General features: G+C 38.9%; 1 protein-coding gene across 2 annotated transcripts in view; it reads left to right on the top strand.

Annotated features, from left to right (window-relative positions):
- gfra4a (GDNF family receptor alpha 4a) overlaps positions 1–15,600 on the top strand; it is a 289,606-nt gene that overhangs the window by 209,727 nt on the left and 64,279 nt on the right. For both annotated transcript variants that reach the window (XM_084742647.1, XM_084742646.1), the window contains exon 3: positions 3,185–3,265. In XM_084742647.1, the coding sequence (XP_084598773.1) occupies positions 3,185–3,265 (81 nt within the window). The remainder of the gene's footprint in view (positions 1–3,184; positions 3,266–15,600) is intronic.

The following is a 15,600-nucleotide window of genomic DNA, read 5'->3' on the forward strand; positions in this document are numbered from 1 at the left end:
GAGTGTGTGCCGCCCATTACACATGAATTAGGCTTCCGCCCCCAGACAGCTCAACGGTAAATTCCAGGCTGAAATGAAAAGAGTGATTATTGTGTCAAAAATAGTTAAAACTGAGGCTCTGATTCCTTTTGTTCCACCCACACTCATTGTTTTTGATCACTGTTGTGCCTATTTCAAACGCTTTGCACTCCCATTGTCATTCCCCATCATTATCTGTGGTGCATTTACATTCAAATTTAGACATTTAGCATATATTTCCATTTTCAAAACAACCAAAAACGAGTGCAACAGTAGATCAAGGTTGACATTGTGAATATCCTCCACGTCAAGTGCAAATGTGTCAAGACATGACATGCAGATAATTAACTCATAAAACAAACAGTAAAGCTCAGCTGCCTGAGTTTATACATCAACAATCATTGTTCAAGGCTGGAGTGAGCGTGCAGCAAACTTTCATGAGTTACAATAAACGCACACAGGGTAGACTACATAACAGGGTGGGACAATTACAACCCTGATTCCAAAATAGTTGGGAGGGCAAGGCAGAAAACCAACATTAAATGCCCGTGACCTTCAATCCTGCATTAAAAACCCAAATTACTGTATAAAGGATGTAACTACGTGGGGTTGGGAACACTTTGGAAAACCGCTGTCAGAAAACACAGTTTGTCACTGTATCTACACTCAAGTTAAGACTCTCCAAGTTCTGACGTCATGCTGCTGTCCACTGTGTGTGTGTGTCTGTATGTTTGTGTGGAGGAGCCGAGCAGCCCCTCCCCTTTACCACTACACAAACATGGAAATTTACAATATACACAATAATGACAGACCATGCGCAGTGCATAATGAGGTGCGTGGCTTCAGTCTGAATCATGTTTACAAGTTTAGGAAAGTTATTGCATTTGTTAAGACTTTTTAAGTGTTGATGGTAGCGTCTTCCTGAGGGCAGTTTCATGAATTCTTTAAAAAGGGGATGTACAGGATCAGACACAGTTTGTCAGGCTTTTTGTTTCACACAGAGGGAGACAGAGCAGAAGCAGAGAGAGACAGCAGGCTGACTGGCTGTTGTCGCTTTATTTCTGCTGTGTGAGAGGCTGTTAGATTAACCCATATCAAGTGAAAACTGCCCCCAAAATGCCCCGTGTTGAGATAGTTTTATCGCTCAGCTACCCGCCAAAGTGGCTAATAAGCCGGCGTAGTGCAGACGCTGAAATGCTGCTTCTGCTTCCAGGAGTGTACAGCTTCCCATTGGCTAGCTGGTTTGTGTTCGTTCAGGTGTGGTTGGTTTTATGAACACAAACAATGGAAAAACAGCTATAAGCGATTTCCCTTCCTCATTTCCAGCCCTGCACTTACCCAATGAAAACACTGCATACATCCGTGGATGTAAGGTAATAACAGTACAATAGGATAAGGTGCTTTAAAATACAAAAGTATTTAGTGCAATGCTTTTGTAAAGTGCTGATGTAGAGTTGGGGAGCTGTTTAGTAATTGGATGGTTTTTGCATTAAGTGCTGTTGATGAGTTTTTCCTGAGGGTGTTGGCAGGATGTGTGGGGTCCTGGAATATTTTTAGACTTTGTGTTTACTGCAGGTCACATAGAGATGTCAGAGATGGGGGTGGGTTTGCAGCTGATGATTTTGAGATATTTAATTAGCTGTTCTTCCACAGTAAATATTGATTTGGTGATTTTCAGTCCAAAAGACATTTAGGGTTAAATTAAATTTAGATACAAAATTAAAAGTTTCCATTGTTTCAGCAGCATTTCCAGCTTTATTTTATAAGGTAGTCATGACCTGCTTCACATTACCCAGACATGTAAAAGCTTTGATGCCTGGACATTATCTGACTAACAAATCTTTAAATTGTGCTCAGAGGGTCTTTATGCAGTGCAGTTTTTTGTGTTTTCTCGGGGGTTTGTGTTTGGTATATTTTAACATAATTCTCAAGACCATTGACTCTGATTAACTCATGCACGCTGCAGTTTGGACAAAGATTATGTGGCCTCTTCACAGCTCCCTCTGTCACCTCATGCTGCTTTAAGAACCAACACATAAAAGTGCTGACTGCCAGACCTGTTGATTTTCAACCTCATATGACCTGCTTTTGTTTCTGTGTTCGTAATTGTAGTTAATTTACTTGAAGAGCTTGACTTCTTTTCTATTAATGTCAATTGGTTTTCTTAACTAGATAGTTTTTCTTGGAAATTAGCACCAGTGAAGTGTAATACGAAATAACACAAGTACTGCATTAATACTGTTGTGTCTGTGTTTGTGGAGGGGCTATTTTTCAAAATCTAGTTTTAAATGCTCTATTATTTTATTTGTTGTGCTCACATGGTGTACCTTTTATTAATAAAGCTGTATTTATTAAAATTGTGACACTTAATCATGGGTAGGTAGTATTATTCCATTTATTTATTTAGTTTTTATAAAAATACAATATAATGATGATAATAAACTTTATTATATATACATATACACACACACACACACACACATATATATATATATATACATATATATATATATATATATATATATATATATATATATATATGTACACACACACACACACACACACACACACACACACATATATATATATATATATATATATATATATGCATACTTTCTTTCTATTAGAAAGAAAGTAGTTCCGGTAGATTCTACTGCCGTGAGAAAGGGGAAGAGATATTGTTGCTGAGTTTAAAAAAAAAAAATGTTTTTTTGTCACTTTGAGCACCACAGGACTAGTGCCATTTAGTCCTATAATACTGGCAAGAAGGCAGACGTCTCTACGGTCGCTACCTCCAAAGCTCTGCAACTGACATCAAAACAGTATAGATGGATAAATTATGTAACTAGAGAAAATGTACTTTTGATTTTGGGGTGAACTGTCCCATAGCCCGGTTTTAAAAAACAGCCACATAGAGTGTTTATGCCAGCGGCTGGCCCTGACTATAACAACTAATGATACTATTTGTTATAGTGAATTTGCCATTTGATGTGATGTACCAGAGAATTTAAATAGTCCTGGTCGGTCTGTCATCATCTGGTCTCTGGTTTGCTACACAATGCACTGAGACTTTGTATGTAACTTTGATGTTATACAGTGAGTGTTTGTGTCAGTGTTTTGGGTTGTCATGACAACAGAAAGTAACCTCTCTCCTCTGTGTTGGCAGGACTCAGCCTGGTGGAGAGCTACCCATACGAACCGGAGGAGAGGGGCTCGGACTATGTTCGTCTGGCGTCCATCGCTGCAGGTGACTGAGCGAGCAGCCGCCGCCACCGCCGCTCTAAGTGTTTCTCCACTTCTTATTCTCACTTACAATAACTGAGCAGGGGAAGGAAATATTTATATAATCAAACATATATTTTTCACAAAAAAAAAAAAAAACTGTGAGTGAGTCCCAACCAAGTTCTGTGTCAAAGACCATGCAAATCGAGATGTTATTCAGCATCATTTTGATGGGGTAGACGGGTGGATATGCAGGTGGATTTGCAAAGTGTTTGATGAGTAACACCCACACTTTGCTTCTGTCTTGCCTCTGAGCCTGTGGGCAAGCCGCAGGGCTGGTATGTGCTGCTGTTAGCCCCTGAGGCACAGATTAATTACCTATTTACTTTAATGCAGCTGGAAGCAGCAAAACTGGAGGGGGGGAGAGGGAGACAGAGAGAGAAGAGAAAGAAAAAAGTCGTGGTAAGAGGTTAGAGGGAGAAAGAGAAAATGGAAGACAGACAGAGCCGGTTTGTTTACTAAAACAACACTACATTTTTTTTTCCTGCTGGAGGTTTGGAAAAGAGACAGGCTGCACACAAATGAGGAGTTACATTTTTTTTCACTGGAGAGGACACAAAGTCAAGTGTTTTGTTTTCTCCGACGGCAATTATACTCTGGATGAGTGAAGCTAAGATGGAGAGTCTGTGAAACTTAAATAATGACTTAAATGAAGTGATTAGTATGGAAGGCATTCATGCATGCCGTACAGTATAATGATAAATGTCCTACACACACAACAAAACGTCTAAACAAGTGGATAATGACAGCTTAAACGGAGGACACTGCTTAATTTAAACATTTAAATACAGAGTGTTTATGTACATGACACAGCTCCGGCTGTGTTTGAGAGAATGAGCAGAAGTGGCCTTAAACTGCATGAGAAACAGAAGTCAGACTGGTTTGTTTAGAAAAAGACTGCTTCACTATAGCAAAACTGAGTCACACTTTATTTTACAGGACACTAATAAGAAGTAACACACTGTCAGATTAGACAAAAACTAGAAATAATATTATATTATTTATTCAACAGTATTAAGACCCTTTATTGGACTTTATTAGAGGGTGCCTCAAGTAGCAGATGTGTGATTTCACTTTAGTTTGCAGGATAGTTCTCTTCTAATGTGTCTCTAATTGACCCTTTGCTAAACGCCACCTCCAAACAGCAACCGTCCAATCATAGCTTAGCAACCATAACTAGAACTGTCAAGCTTTCCATTTCTCTTCATGTGTGCAGGAGGCTCTGAGAACGTCTCTCAAAAACGTGAAACAGAAGAGCACACGTGCGATGAATGGATTAAACTCTGGCTTCATCAATTCTAACATAAGCTGCTAACTTTAGCATGTCCGGCTAACTAACACGAGTTTACCAGCTGCAGTAACTTTATCTCCAGAAAAACTTGTTAGATTTCACTGCATCTGCATTTGTCCTGTCGGGGTTTGAGGAGGAGGATGTGGGCAGATGCAGAATCAAAGTGGTTCGATGACGACGCATCTCTCTGTGGCTCGCTGTCACAGATCTAAGATGGGTCAGCTTAGCTCCTATCCCGGGATCACGCCATCGTGGTCCAGCTGGATCAAAGTCCACTGCGCTTCCTTTTCCTTTTTTTTTTTTTACTTTGATATAAAGTACAGCTTGTTACATGATGTTAAAATAATAAAGTGCACCCTACTCTTCATCTGATTGGCTAGCTGGCTATCGCTCCTTGCCTTTGCTGGTTGGGTTGATTAGGTTTAGGCTTGCAAAGTGATTAGTCAGGATTACAGTAAGAATATCAGGATAAGCCAATCAGAGGCAGAGTAGGACAGGTCATGACTTTGCTATCCTGGAAAAAAAAAAAAAAAGGTATCTGTAGCTCTATGTGAAACAGACACAGTTCAAGGCTAATAAATGTCTTTTTACAAGATCAATTTGCACATTTTAGAGAGTCCTTTTAATGTGACTAATCCAGGGAACACCTGTGCAATAATCCTGCTGTTTAATCAGCGTCTCTATGCCACATCTGTCAGGTGGATGGATTATCTTGGAAAAGGAGCAGTGCTCAATAATACAGATTTTAACAAAACCATGAACAAGAAATTGAGAGAAATAAACTTTTTACATCCGCCTAATGAAAAATGGGAACAAAGACAAAAGTGTTGCTTTTATATTTAGGCTGAGCATATTTTTATACTACTGGGTAATAATTGGCACGTGTTAAAGTGTTTTTTTATCTGAAAAATGGATCCAGATCTGTGATATATGGTGTCCTTTTGATGTACAGTACTGAGCCGCTCAGGAGAGACTGAGTGGAAGCTCACTGTCTCACACAGTGTTTATTTTTTCAACACTAGATAAGCAGTGATGTTTATTATGTTTACCAGGGGATCATGGGTACCCCCGTGATATTAAAGTTGCACCAGGAAGTTTTGTATAATGGGAGCTCCTAATGGCGATGAGGGTTCACCGTCAAATACAAATTTAATGATTTCAAACGTGACGTAATGCGAGTTGACATCAGCAAACTGCACATGCTTCTTCTATAAACCACAGGGAGGAGAAAAGGAGAATGATTTAACAGTTATGAGGCCAGTTCAGGAGACAGTTTGTGTAACAGCCTTAAATTCAGGTTATGTTAAGGTTGTGCAAAAGTTATACAAGTCCACTCATCATGATCATGCGTAGATCAGGGGGCAGGGCCGCTCTGCCACAGCTTTACAATAGAGTCCATTAGACCTGAAGGCAACCTGAACTAGACGGCACAGGTCTGAAACGTTCATTTTATTTGCTCACAGCAGACTATGAATGCATGTTCACACAAGCCAGTTAGAGAGTGATTCTGGTTTATCGCATCTCAGATCTGAGTGTCACAGATTTTTACTGATTATGATGACATCATACTCACTAAAGTAATTATAGGGATCGGTGGTATGTATAAAATGAAATCTGACAGGGCGGGAAAGATTTGTCATCTGCAACCTCTCTGCATGGGTCGCTGTGGCAACGACGTAGGTGTCACGTATGCTGGTGACGTGTCTTTTCAGTGTGCACACATGAGAAATGGACAGCTCTGTGTTGTCTTACATACTGCATTGCTCCTAGCAGCGTGGATTCTGACGTTTTGTGTGCTGCAAAAGACCCTTTGTGAGCGATCAGAGTATCTGGACTGAGACGCATCAAGGTTATTTCAGTTAAAACCAAACTAAAAACTGAAACTGTGTGGAAAAACATTTTAGTCAACTAAAATAAGTGTTGTATGTTGGATGACTTGAAAGTTGGTTACCAGATTTTTGTAGGCAGAGCCAAGTACATTAAATTTCCCATAACCCTTGAACGCATCACATAGTTCTGACTAAGTTTAGGAAGATCTGTGTCAATAGTTTCAACCACAAGGGGCTCTGCAGTAAAATATATGATCAAGTTATTACAGCGTGCTAACATTCCCACATACTGACAGCTAGAAACTTGTACTTCTGACTTATTCAGTATATTTAATATTTCAGCAGCATCAGCTCGCAGGAATCACATGTATTTTCTTCAGAAAAATCACATTTTAGTTTTCTTTGGGCTTGTTGTGCATAATTGAGTGAGAACACAGATTAGGAAAATAGGATAAACTGTCGTCACCTGTCTGTCAGGCTGCCTACAAGAACTTAAGAAGTCTTAAATTGTCTTCAATTTACATTTAGTAATAAAAGCCTTAAGAAAGTATTAAATGCTCTTAATTTCAGTTTGGGAAGGTCATTAATATTTATGAAGTTCCACAGTCTTTCTCACAGTCTCATTCATTGCACTAGATTCATTATGAACTCAGGACTGTCTGTAGGCTAAATGAGACAGGATGGCATGTACCTATATTTATTTAAAGTCCATATATAAACTATGAAACAGAGAACCACAGTAATAATTCAGGGGTGTAAATGACTTCCAGCATAGGACATACAGCAAAAAGAATATGTGATTATTTCCAAGCTTTAAGATTTAGTTCTAAATGTTTTGATTTTTTCAACCTTTAACTTGGTAAATGTCACTTTTCTAACATTTTTTGTTTTAACAACCAAACAGAGTAAACTTATACACAGAGCTTGAGGGGTCACAGAGGTTCAGCCAAATAAGAAGCCAACTATTTTTGATTGAAGACCAAAATATATATATATATCTTTTTAATAGTTATGTTATTATATTAACATTTGCAAACCTACTTTTGACAACTTCAGAGCAGACCAAGCCTTGACCCAGACCCCCTGTGATCTTTTGGACCCCAGGTTGTGAACCAGTGCTTTAAAGGAAACTTTTTTTTTCCCACACTAATTGCTGCATTTGGATAAATTTTTATCTTCCCAAACCAGTTATTGACATTTTGCTATGTGAATAATTGGGCTCACAGAGACAGTTCACCAAAAGCAAAAAAATATTTTTTTTCTCTGATCTGTTGTGCTAGTTTACCATTGAGATAGTTTTGATGTGAGTTGCAGAGTTTTGGAGATATCAGCTGGAAATATGTCAAAATAACTTTGAAAAATTCAAAACCAGTGTCTCTTTTCCAAAAACCATGACCCAGTAATCCACAGACTTTGTTGCGAGCTGTTTAATATAGGAACTACTTTCTCTCCAGTAGAAAAGAAAGTAGTTCTGGTAGATTCTAAAGTTGTTCTGGTAGACGTTACTGCAGAAAGAAAGTCGTTCCTGGATTATCTCGAGTAACCAGGTCAAGATTTTTGGAAAGACACACTGGTTTTGAATTTTTCAAAATTATTTTTTTGGTGCTTTGAGCACCACAAGCCAAGTGAAATTTAGTCCCATTATATTGCAGGGAAGGCACATATCAAAAACTCTGCAACTCACACTAAAAAAATCTAGATGGATAAACAGCACTACAGGGCAGGGGAGAAATATGTATTTTAGATTTTGGGATGAACTGTCCATCAAAAGTCCTTGAAAGTCTTAGATTTAACTTGTTGGTATTTGTAGACACCCTGTCTGTGAGAGACTTTATGTGCATATGAGTGGAAGACACAAATAAAAAGCAGTGGACATCCCCTTTAACATGCTTGATCATACATTTTTGTGACCTCATACTTGAGCTGCTTATTGAATTGACACCAGTCGTTTTAGGCTGCTTTGAATTACAGCAGCGCCAGACCTGCACTGTACAGCCTCCTCGTAAATTTCACTCCCGCAACTCCGCGGGAGGTCAAAGTTGACATCCATGCCGCGCATCTCGAACGAGTCGACTGCCAAAACAACAAAGACGTGATTAATGGATGTTTTTCCAGCCTTACAGCATCTCTCCCTCAAACAGAGTAATGACCCTTTTCAAAGACGCAAGACGGAGCCACAGCTCATCATATCTTCAGGAGGATTCAGACAACAGACTGCTTCACCCTGTACCAATTAATCAGTTAACTAAAGTGAAGTCAGTGGTGTTAAAGGGACAGTTCAGCCCAAAATCAAAAAAATACATGTTTCCTCTGGCCTGTAGTGCTTGTTTATCTGAGCTGCAGCTGTAGAGATGTCTGCCTTCTGTCCAATACAATGGAACCAAAATGCGCTCTTTCCAAAAATCATGACCTGGTTCCTCAACAGGGCTCAGCAGTAAGGCTCACCTGCTTGCCCAGAGCAAGTAAAATACCATGCTGGGCAAGTAAGTCTGGCAACTCATTTGCCCGACCGGGGAATCTGTAAGAAAGAATTAGAAAATATTTTGAAAATCGATTAATTGTTTAAATATTTCTTTCATGCAAAATGGCAGAAAATGCTGTTTTCAGTCTCTCATATATGGAAATTTCCTACTTTTCTTCCTTTATTATCATATAAACTGAATATCTTTGGGTTTTATAAAAACTGTGATCGTCATTTTTTGCTATTTTCTTACATTTTAGAGACTTTACAGTGCTAGATTAAATATGACAATAAACTTTAGTCTATGTTGTTATTTAATAGCCACCAATAAATAAAACAGGGGCGAGTGAAAATTGACTCCAGGCAAGAAGATTTTTGACCCAAAAGTGCAAAAAACGTAAACACTGAATCCTGCTCAAGCGAATCCACGCACATTGTTGTAAACTACTTTCTCTCTGCAGTAAAAATCTACTGGACCTACTTTCTTCGTGTTGGGGTGAACTGTCGCTTTAAAACGTTCGATGTTCTGCACCAAAAAAATACGTTTTTTTACTGCTTTGGCAGTTTTGTTTTCTTTGGGTCTTTAGTGTAGCAGGTTGGTGGCCACACTGCCTTGTAAAACAATCAGGAAACTGGCACCTTGAACCTGAAATGATACAATGACTATGAGGGTAAAGTGCAAAACTTTATTTTGAGGACATTTATATCCAGATTATGTTGAACAGTGTAGCAGCTCTGGCCCTATCATTGTCTAGAATTGTAGTTCATTATTCACCCATGAATATGAACTCTTTTAAAGGAATACTTCACTGAAAGTCTGTCTTTTGTGTATCTAGTCTATTACTCACCCCACGCAGGTTTAAGTGGCTCTGAAGGGTTTATAGCTTAGACCTTCATCAAGGATGACTGTTGTATTCAGCTACACGTACAATAGATTCTGACAACAGTCCAGTCTCATGTCTGTGATGCTCCAAACAATGCTCACTTACTTCTTCAGTATATTGAAGTTGTTGTGTAAAACTGAGTGTTTGGATCATGTTAAATATTGTTAAGCAGACGTTGTTAAAGTGCCCACGTTCTTTACTCAAGAAGAAGAACAGATACAAGCATTTTTTTTAATTCAACTTCTTTTCTCAGATTAAAGTGAAAACCTACAGGCTCTACTCAAAGTTTCATTTCTAGCTGCTGTCTCTGTGCTGAGTGACTGAACCTCACCTCTCTGTCTGATTTGTCAGCAGTAGAAATAATTAATTACAAAAACTCAAATTACTGTAACCAAGTTGTTTTTTTTGGGTAATTGTATTTTTCTGAGTAGATGTTCAAGTCTTTCAAGTACTTTTACTCATACTTGAGTATGCTTTACACTGTGTAATCTACCTAGTTACTAGTTAAAGTCGATGTACAATATGAATTAATATCCAAACCTTTGATCTGCATTTTAGCAGCCAATAAGGTGATCCCAAACAAGCTAATGAAAACCATGAAATGCAAATGAAAAACAAAGTGCTGCGGCAGCACACATTTGGAATCTGTGTTTGTATGTTAATGATTAATCATAATCAATTAATTGCCAATAAGAATTTATGGATTCATGGATATTTAATCGATTGTCTAGACATTGTTTTTTGTCAGATGGAGCCATTTGTTGAATAAGGAAAATGACAATGGCCAAAAAAAAAAAAAAAAAAAAAAAAAAAATTGAAAATAAGAAAATAAACATGTTTCATAACGTATAAATTATTAATGATTAATCAATTGTTAGCATTTTCAACTACTGGTTCAGGAAAACACAAAATTTGCAACCCTACTTAGAAGAGGTATCTATGACATAAATTCTTAAAAGTAACGAATACTCTATACTTTTTGCAACAAATACTTTGTACTTTTACTTAAGTGTATTTCTAACACCAGTACTTTTACTTGTAATTGAGTAATATTACAGTGACATAATAGTACTTAACAGTACTTGTGCTTGAGTACAGATTTTCAGTACTCTTTCCACCACTGGTTATGTGTGATATGCACATGCATGGATACATCAAGCAATCTTTTTGTGTGTCTGTTATCGTCCAGTCCATTTAGGTTGAAATCATTCTTGATGTTGGAAATTTGGACGGCAGTTTTGAAAATGAAAAGAGTAGAAAGTACAGATATTTGCGTTAAAATGTAGGGAGTAAAAGTGAAAAGTTGTCAGAAAAATAAATACTTGAGTCAGGTGCAGATACGTCACCTGGAGGTGGGTTACTCATCCTACACACCACAACACTCACAGTCTAACCATATTAACACTGACTGCAGTGATGAACTGTAGGAACAGTAAGACGACAACAGGGCAGAATATTTAACACAATAATTTCATTCCCCAGTAAGTTCCAGAGAATGAGGGGAGAAACAGTAGAAAAGAGAGAGGAAGGCACATTGTGCACATTTTTTTGTAATGCTCGTTGTCACATGTAATGCTTCATGTCTTGGTGTCTTCTAACTTTTTGATAACCATTTTAGTCGCTTTCCTCAAGAAGAATTAGTTCTTAACAGGGCTGGATATCATTTAAGAATTTACAATACCTGTACCAATAAAAAATACCCTTAAAGTGATACTGATACCGATAAAGCAGAACTTTTGAAAACTTTGTCTTTTTTCCAGGGACCTGCTTTTTTTAAAAATGACAAACCATCATGACCCAATTCAAAACCGATCTTTTCAATAAATTTAGGAAAGATTTAATTTGTGCATGATTGAAGGTTCTTGACCATTTTTACTGCCATACCACATCACATTATTGAAAACATATACACATATTTAATCAGAAATAAATGCTTTTAGGCGAAGTTTAGAAGCCATCCCACTGTTTTTATTTCCTCTCATCGGGAAACTAATATAGGACATTTTAGCTTACCTCATAAATGAGACAAAATAACTGCATTTAGGTGGAATTCATTTATTTTTCCTTCCATCTGTAAAACAATATTCACATTTTAGATGCTTTAAAGGTGTACTGCAGATGCAAAATTTCTTCCATAGTCTTTTCTTAATTTGGGGACCCAAATAAAATTTCTGCAACCACTGCAGGCATCACTGCAACAGAGTGCTCTATTCAATACATTTTTTACAGGGTGCAGCTGTCCACCCTGAAGTTTTCCTCATGCTTTATTAAAGGCTTCATCATGTTACTCAAATTCACACTTTTTCCTGAAATAATCCTTCCGCATTTTATGCATTTATTTTCTATCAGACACCACAGGCATGTACAGTAATACTGCCATGCTTTCAAACTTTTTAGTGACATTTTTCTGTAGATCTGGGGACAAAAAGTATTAGATACAGGTACAGTTTGACTGGAAAAGTTTCAATACACCTGGGTACTGGTTTATTTTGATCAGTACCTTAAAGGTATTGAGTACAGAGCCCTAGTTCTTTATGACTTGCCTGGTTAAATAAAACTAAAAAAACAAATTGAAGTCAAAATAAAAAGTTAGAGCAAATGGACATTAGTTTAAAATCAAGCAATAAACAAAAGGACACTCCAAGCATCCTCCCTCCAAAAAGCCACAGGAGGTTAGCAAACCACACAGAAAACAAAGACACCCTCCCTCTGAAAAGGGAGGTCTAACACTGATGTAGCCTCTGGCTCTGACCTGCAGCTCTCCACATGCCTGGAGGCTGCGGGCCCTGATTAGTGACGGGAAACACCTGCGACCAATCACTCACTGCTGCTGCAGCGGGGAGGCGGTACCTGCAGAACCTGCACACAGGAGAGAACTACCACAGCAGTGACTTTGCAGAAACAGAGATTGATGTCCATAAAAGTATTATCCAGGTGCATGCTGGGAGGCTTTCCACTACACTTACACCTCTGGGATGTCACCATATGTGTATGTATCTAAATATACGGTGGATAAGTGGATTATACTACAGGAGTACTTACAGTTTGAAGGTCAGTGTGTGAGATTTATGGGGATTTATTGGTGGAATATGGCAAATGAAAAATAATAATCAATTAATGTGTATAATCACAGAGTTGTCCTTGTTACCTGAGAGCATGGGTCCTCTTTCATTGCATTTTTCTTACATGTTGCAGCCACCTTAGTTTCACGTGATGTCTGGAAAGGGAGAGTGCAATGCAATCTGCACGCCCATTGCTAGATGGTGCAAAATCCTACACACTGTTCCTTTAACAAGTTGCTGTGGAATTGCTGATAACTGCAGGGACTTAAAGCTGAGTACAAGCTGTTGACCTACACACAAGTGCAAACTACAAACTTTTCAGAGCCGCCTTTTAAATCTGGTTGTGGGTGTCTGATGCACAACAGGTAGATTTTCAGCCAAGTATTCTTTTAAATGATTGATCAGATCCCCTTTTGATGAACTGCAAGAATTTTAGACTACAGTAATGGCAGCGACTTGTCATTATTTTAACAAAGAGCAAAGGTTCTGTTTAAAATGTTGGCGCAATTGTTCATCAGATGGGGGGAGAAGATAGTAGGCATGGTCTATTACATGGAATTTTTTTATTATTGTTATTAATAACTTACTCGAACTGCTGCTTGGTCACTTGACCCGCCCACGTGAGCCAGTAGTATCTTCTAGTAAGCTGACCTCCAGCCTGCAGGTCCATCGATCCTTGCATCACTACAGGCTACCATATCACATAATTAGACCAGAATCAATGTTCCACCAGGGGGTTCGGTGAACCAACACAAACTGCGCCCATGTGTGCACAGGCCATGTGTAACCTCTGAGTCCCCAGTAGCAGAATCCCAAAGATAAATAGGAAGATGTAAAGGCCTGGAGAGGGATAAAAGGTTTCTGTAATGATAAACTGTCAGGGGATGAATATCCTGTTTTATTTGAATGCGAAGATACACAAACATTGTTGAAAACAGAAGGAAGTCCCTGCAAAATACTTTGTTTATCATCTATTTATGTTTAAACTTATATTACTAAAGCAGACAGATTAAAGGTAGTTAGTAAATTAGGTGCCTTTTTGAGGAATGCTCTGCCTTTTATTTAAATGACCTACTTTATCACATGGATCTGTTTTCATCATTAGCTATTGTATTGCTGCTTTGTTTTATGTTTGTGCTCCATACCACGATGTGTGGTCAGGACCCACAGGTGGGTCACAGGGGATTTTATTTGGGTCCCTAAATGAATAAGATTATGGATGAAATTCAGCAAATTTAAGATTTATATATGCAGAAGACCTAAACACCTGTTTTACTTATGAAAGGAAACAAGAGCCTGTTTATTCCATCTGAATGCACTTATTTTGTCTCATTTATAAAGTAGGCTAGAATGACCTATGCTGTTTTCCTGATAAGAGGGAATAAAAACAGTGAGATAGCCTGTTAACTCAGCCTAAATTCAATTCTTTTTCATTTCTTAAGTTTTAAAATGTGCATGTTTTCAACAAAGTGTCAAGCTAATATAAGGTGATGCGGAAATGGCAGTAAAAACGGTCACAAATGTTCATTTATGCACAAAGGAAGTTTTCCCAGAATTTATTGATAAGGCTTATTGTGACTTGGGTTGCAACAGTTTGTCATTTTTAAAAAGTGGGTCCCTAGGAAAAAAAAAAGTTCAAAAAAAAGTTCAAATTAAGTCCCAGGTTGACAAAAATCAAAATATCCTTTTAAGTCAGTACTGTAACTTAAGACCTGATTTAAAAAAATAAATAAATAAATCCACCGGGCGATTATGGAGCCAAAACAACAGAATGTGTCACTGCCCAAATACAGACTCAACTGTGGATTTAAAATTTAGATATGTGACGATGAATATTACAGAATCAGGCCTGCCACTGGAAAACAAGCTAGAAGCCTGAGTGCATCCAGCCCCCGGTGGCTCCAGAGAGTACCGGTGCAGGACTGCGGCTGCACTGGGCAGCTCTGAGGTGTAAATGTGTGTAAGGCCTGAATGTGAAGCAGGGTGTTCCTGGGGAAGAGCATGCATGCTCAGCAAGTCTCCACTGCATAAATAATGGCTTAAAAAAAACAAAAAAAAACAATGACAACATAAAAACCTAGGTGCGTATTCGGTTTCCCATGCATGTGGCCACTAGATGCAATTTGTCATCCCACCTCGCAGTTCCATCAGGTCCTCCCTCCCTCCCCCTTCGTCTGCTTAGCAGTTAGGTTGGGAATAACCTATGCTTTGCGAAGGGTTGTTAGCTTGCTCTCCAAGGCCATTCATATTTTATATGACAGCTTGGTGAGAGGCGAACTCACCAGGAGACACAACTACAGGCAGTTTACAAACTAATGAGCAGCGCTATCTGCCAGAGGAGCTGAGCGTCATCATGGCCGTATTGACTGGTGGGTCGCTCGGGGAAAAAACACACATGATGATGGATTGGGAAATAATGCAGCCAAAAAAAGATCATGAAAGGGGCTTTCCACTGCCTCCACAGAGGTGGCTCATTACCGTAGAAGTCACAGGGAGCACGGGCACCTAGAGGAGGCAGAGGTGGACAAAGTTGAGGAAGAGAGGATAGAGGAGGAGAGGGGAGAAACAGATGGGATGTGGGAGCGATGGCAGCGTCGAGAGTGGCAGGCGCACCGCGAGGGAGGAAGCTGGTGAGGGAAGGAGGAAGTCAGGTGAGTGAGGGATGGGCCCAGATGTAGGGAGGGAGTGTTGGCGAGACGGATAGATGGATGAAGGGGGGAAGGAGCAGTAATTACAGGCCTTGTTGTGCGGTTGGAGAGATGGAGGAGCCGCT

Source organism: Lutjanus erythropterus, chromosome 18 (genome assembly GCF_056507025.1).
Source record: "Lutjanus erythropterus isolate fLutEry1 chromosome 18, fLutEry1.hap2, whole genome shotgun sequence".
NCBI lineage: Eukaryota > Metazoa > Chordata > Actinopteri > Lutjaniformes > Lutjanidae > Lutjanus > Lutjanus erythropterus.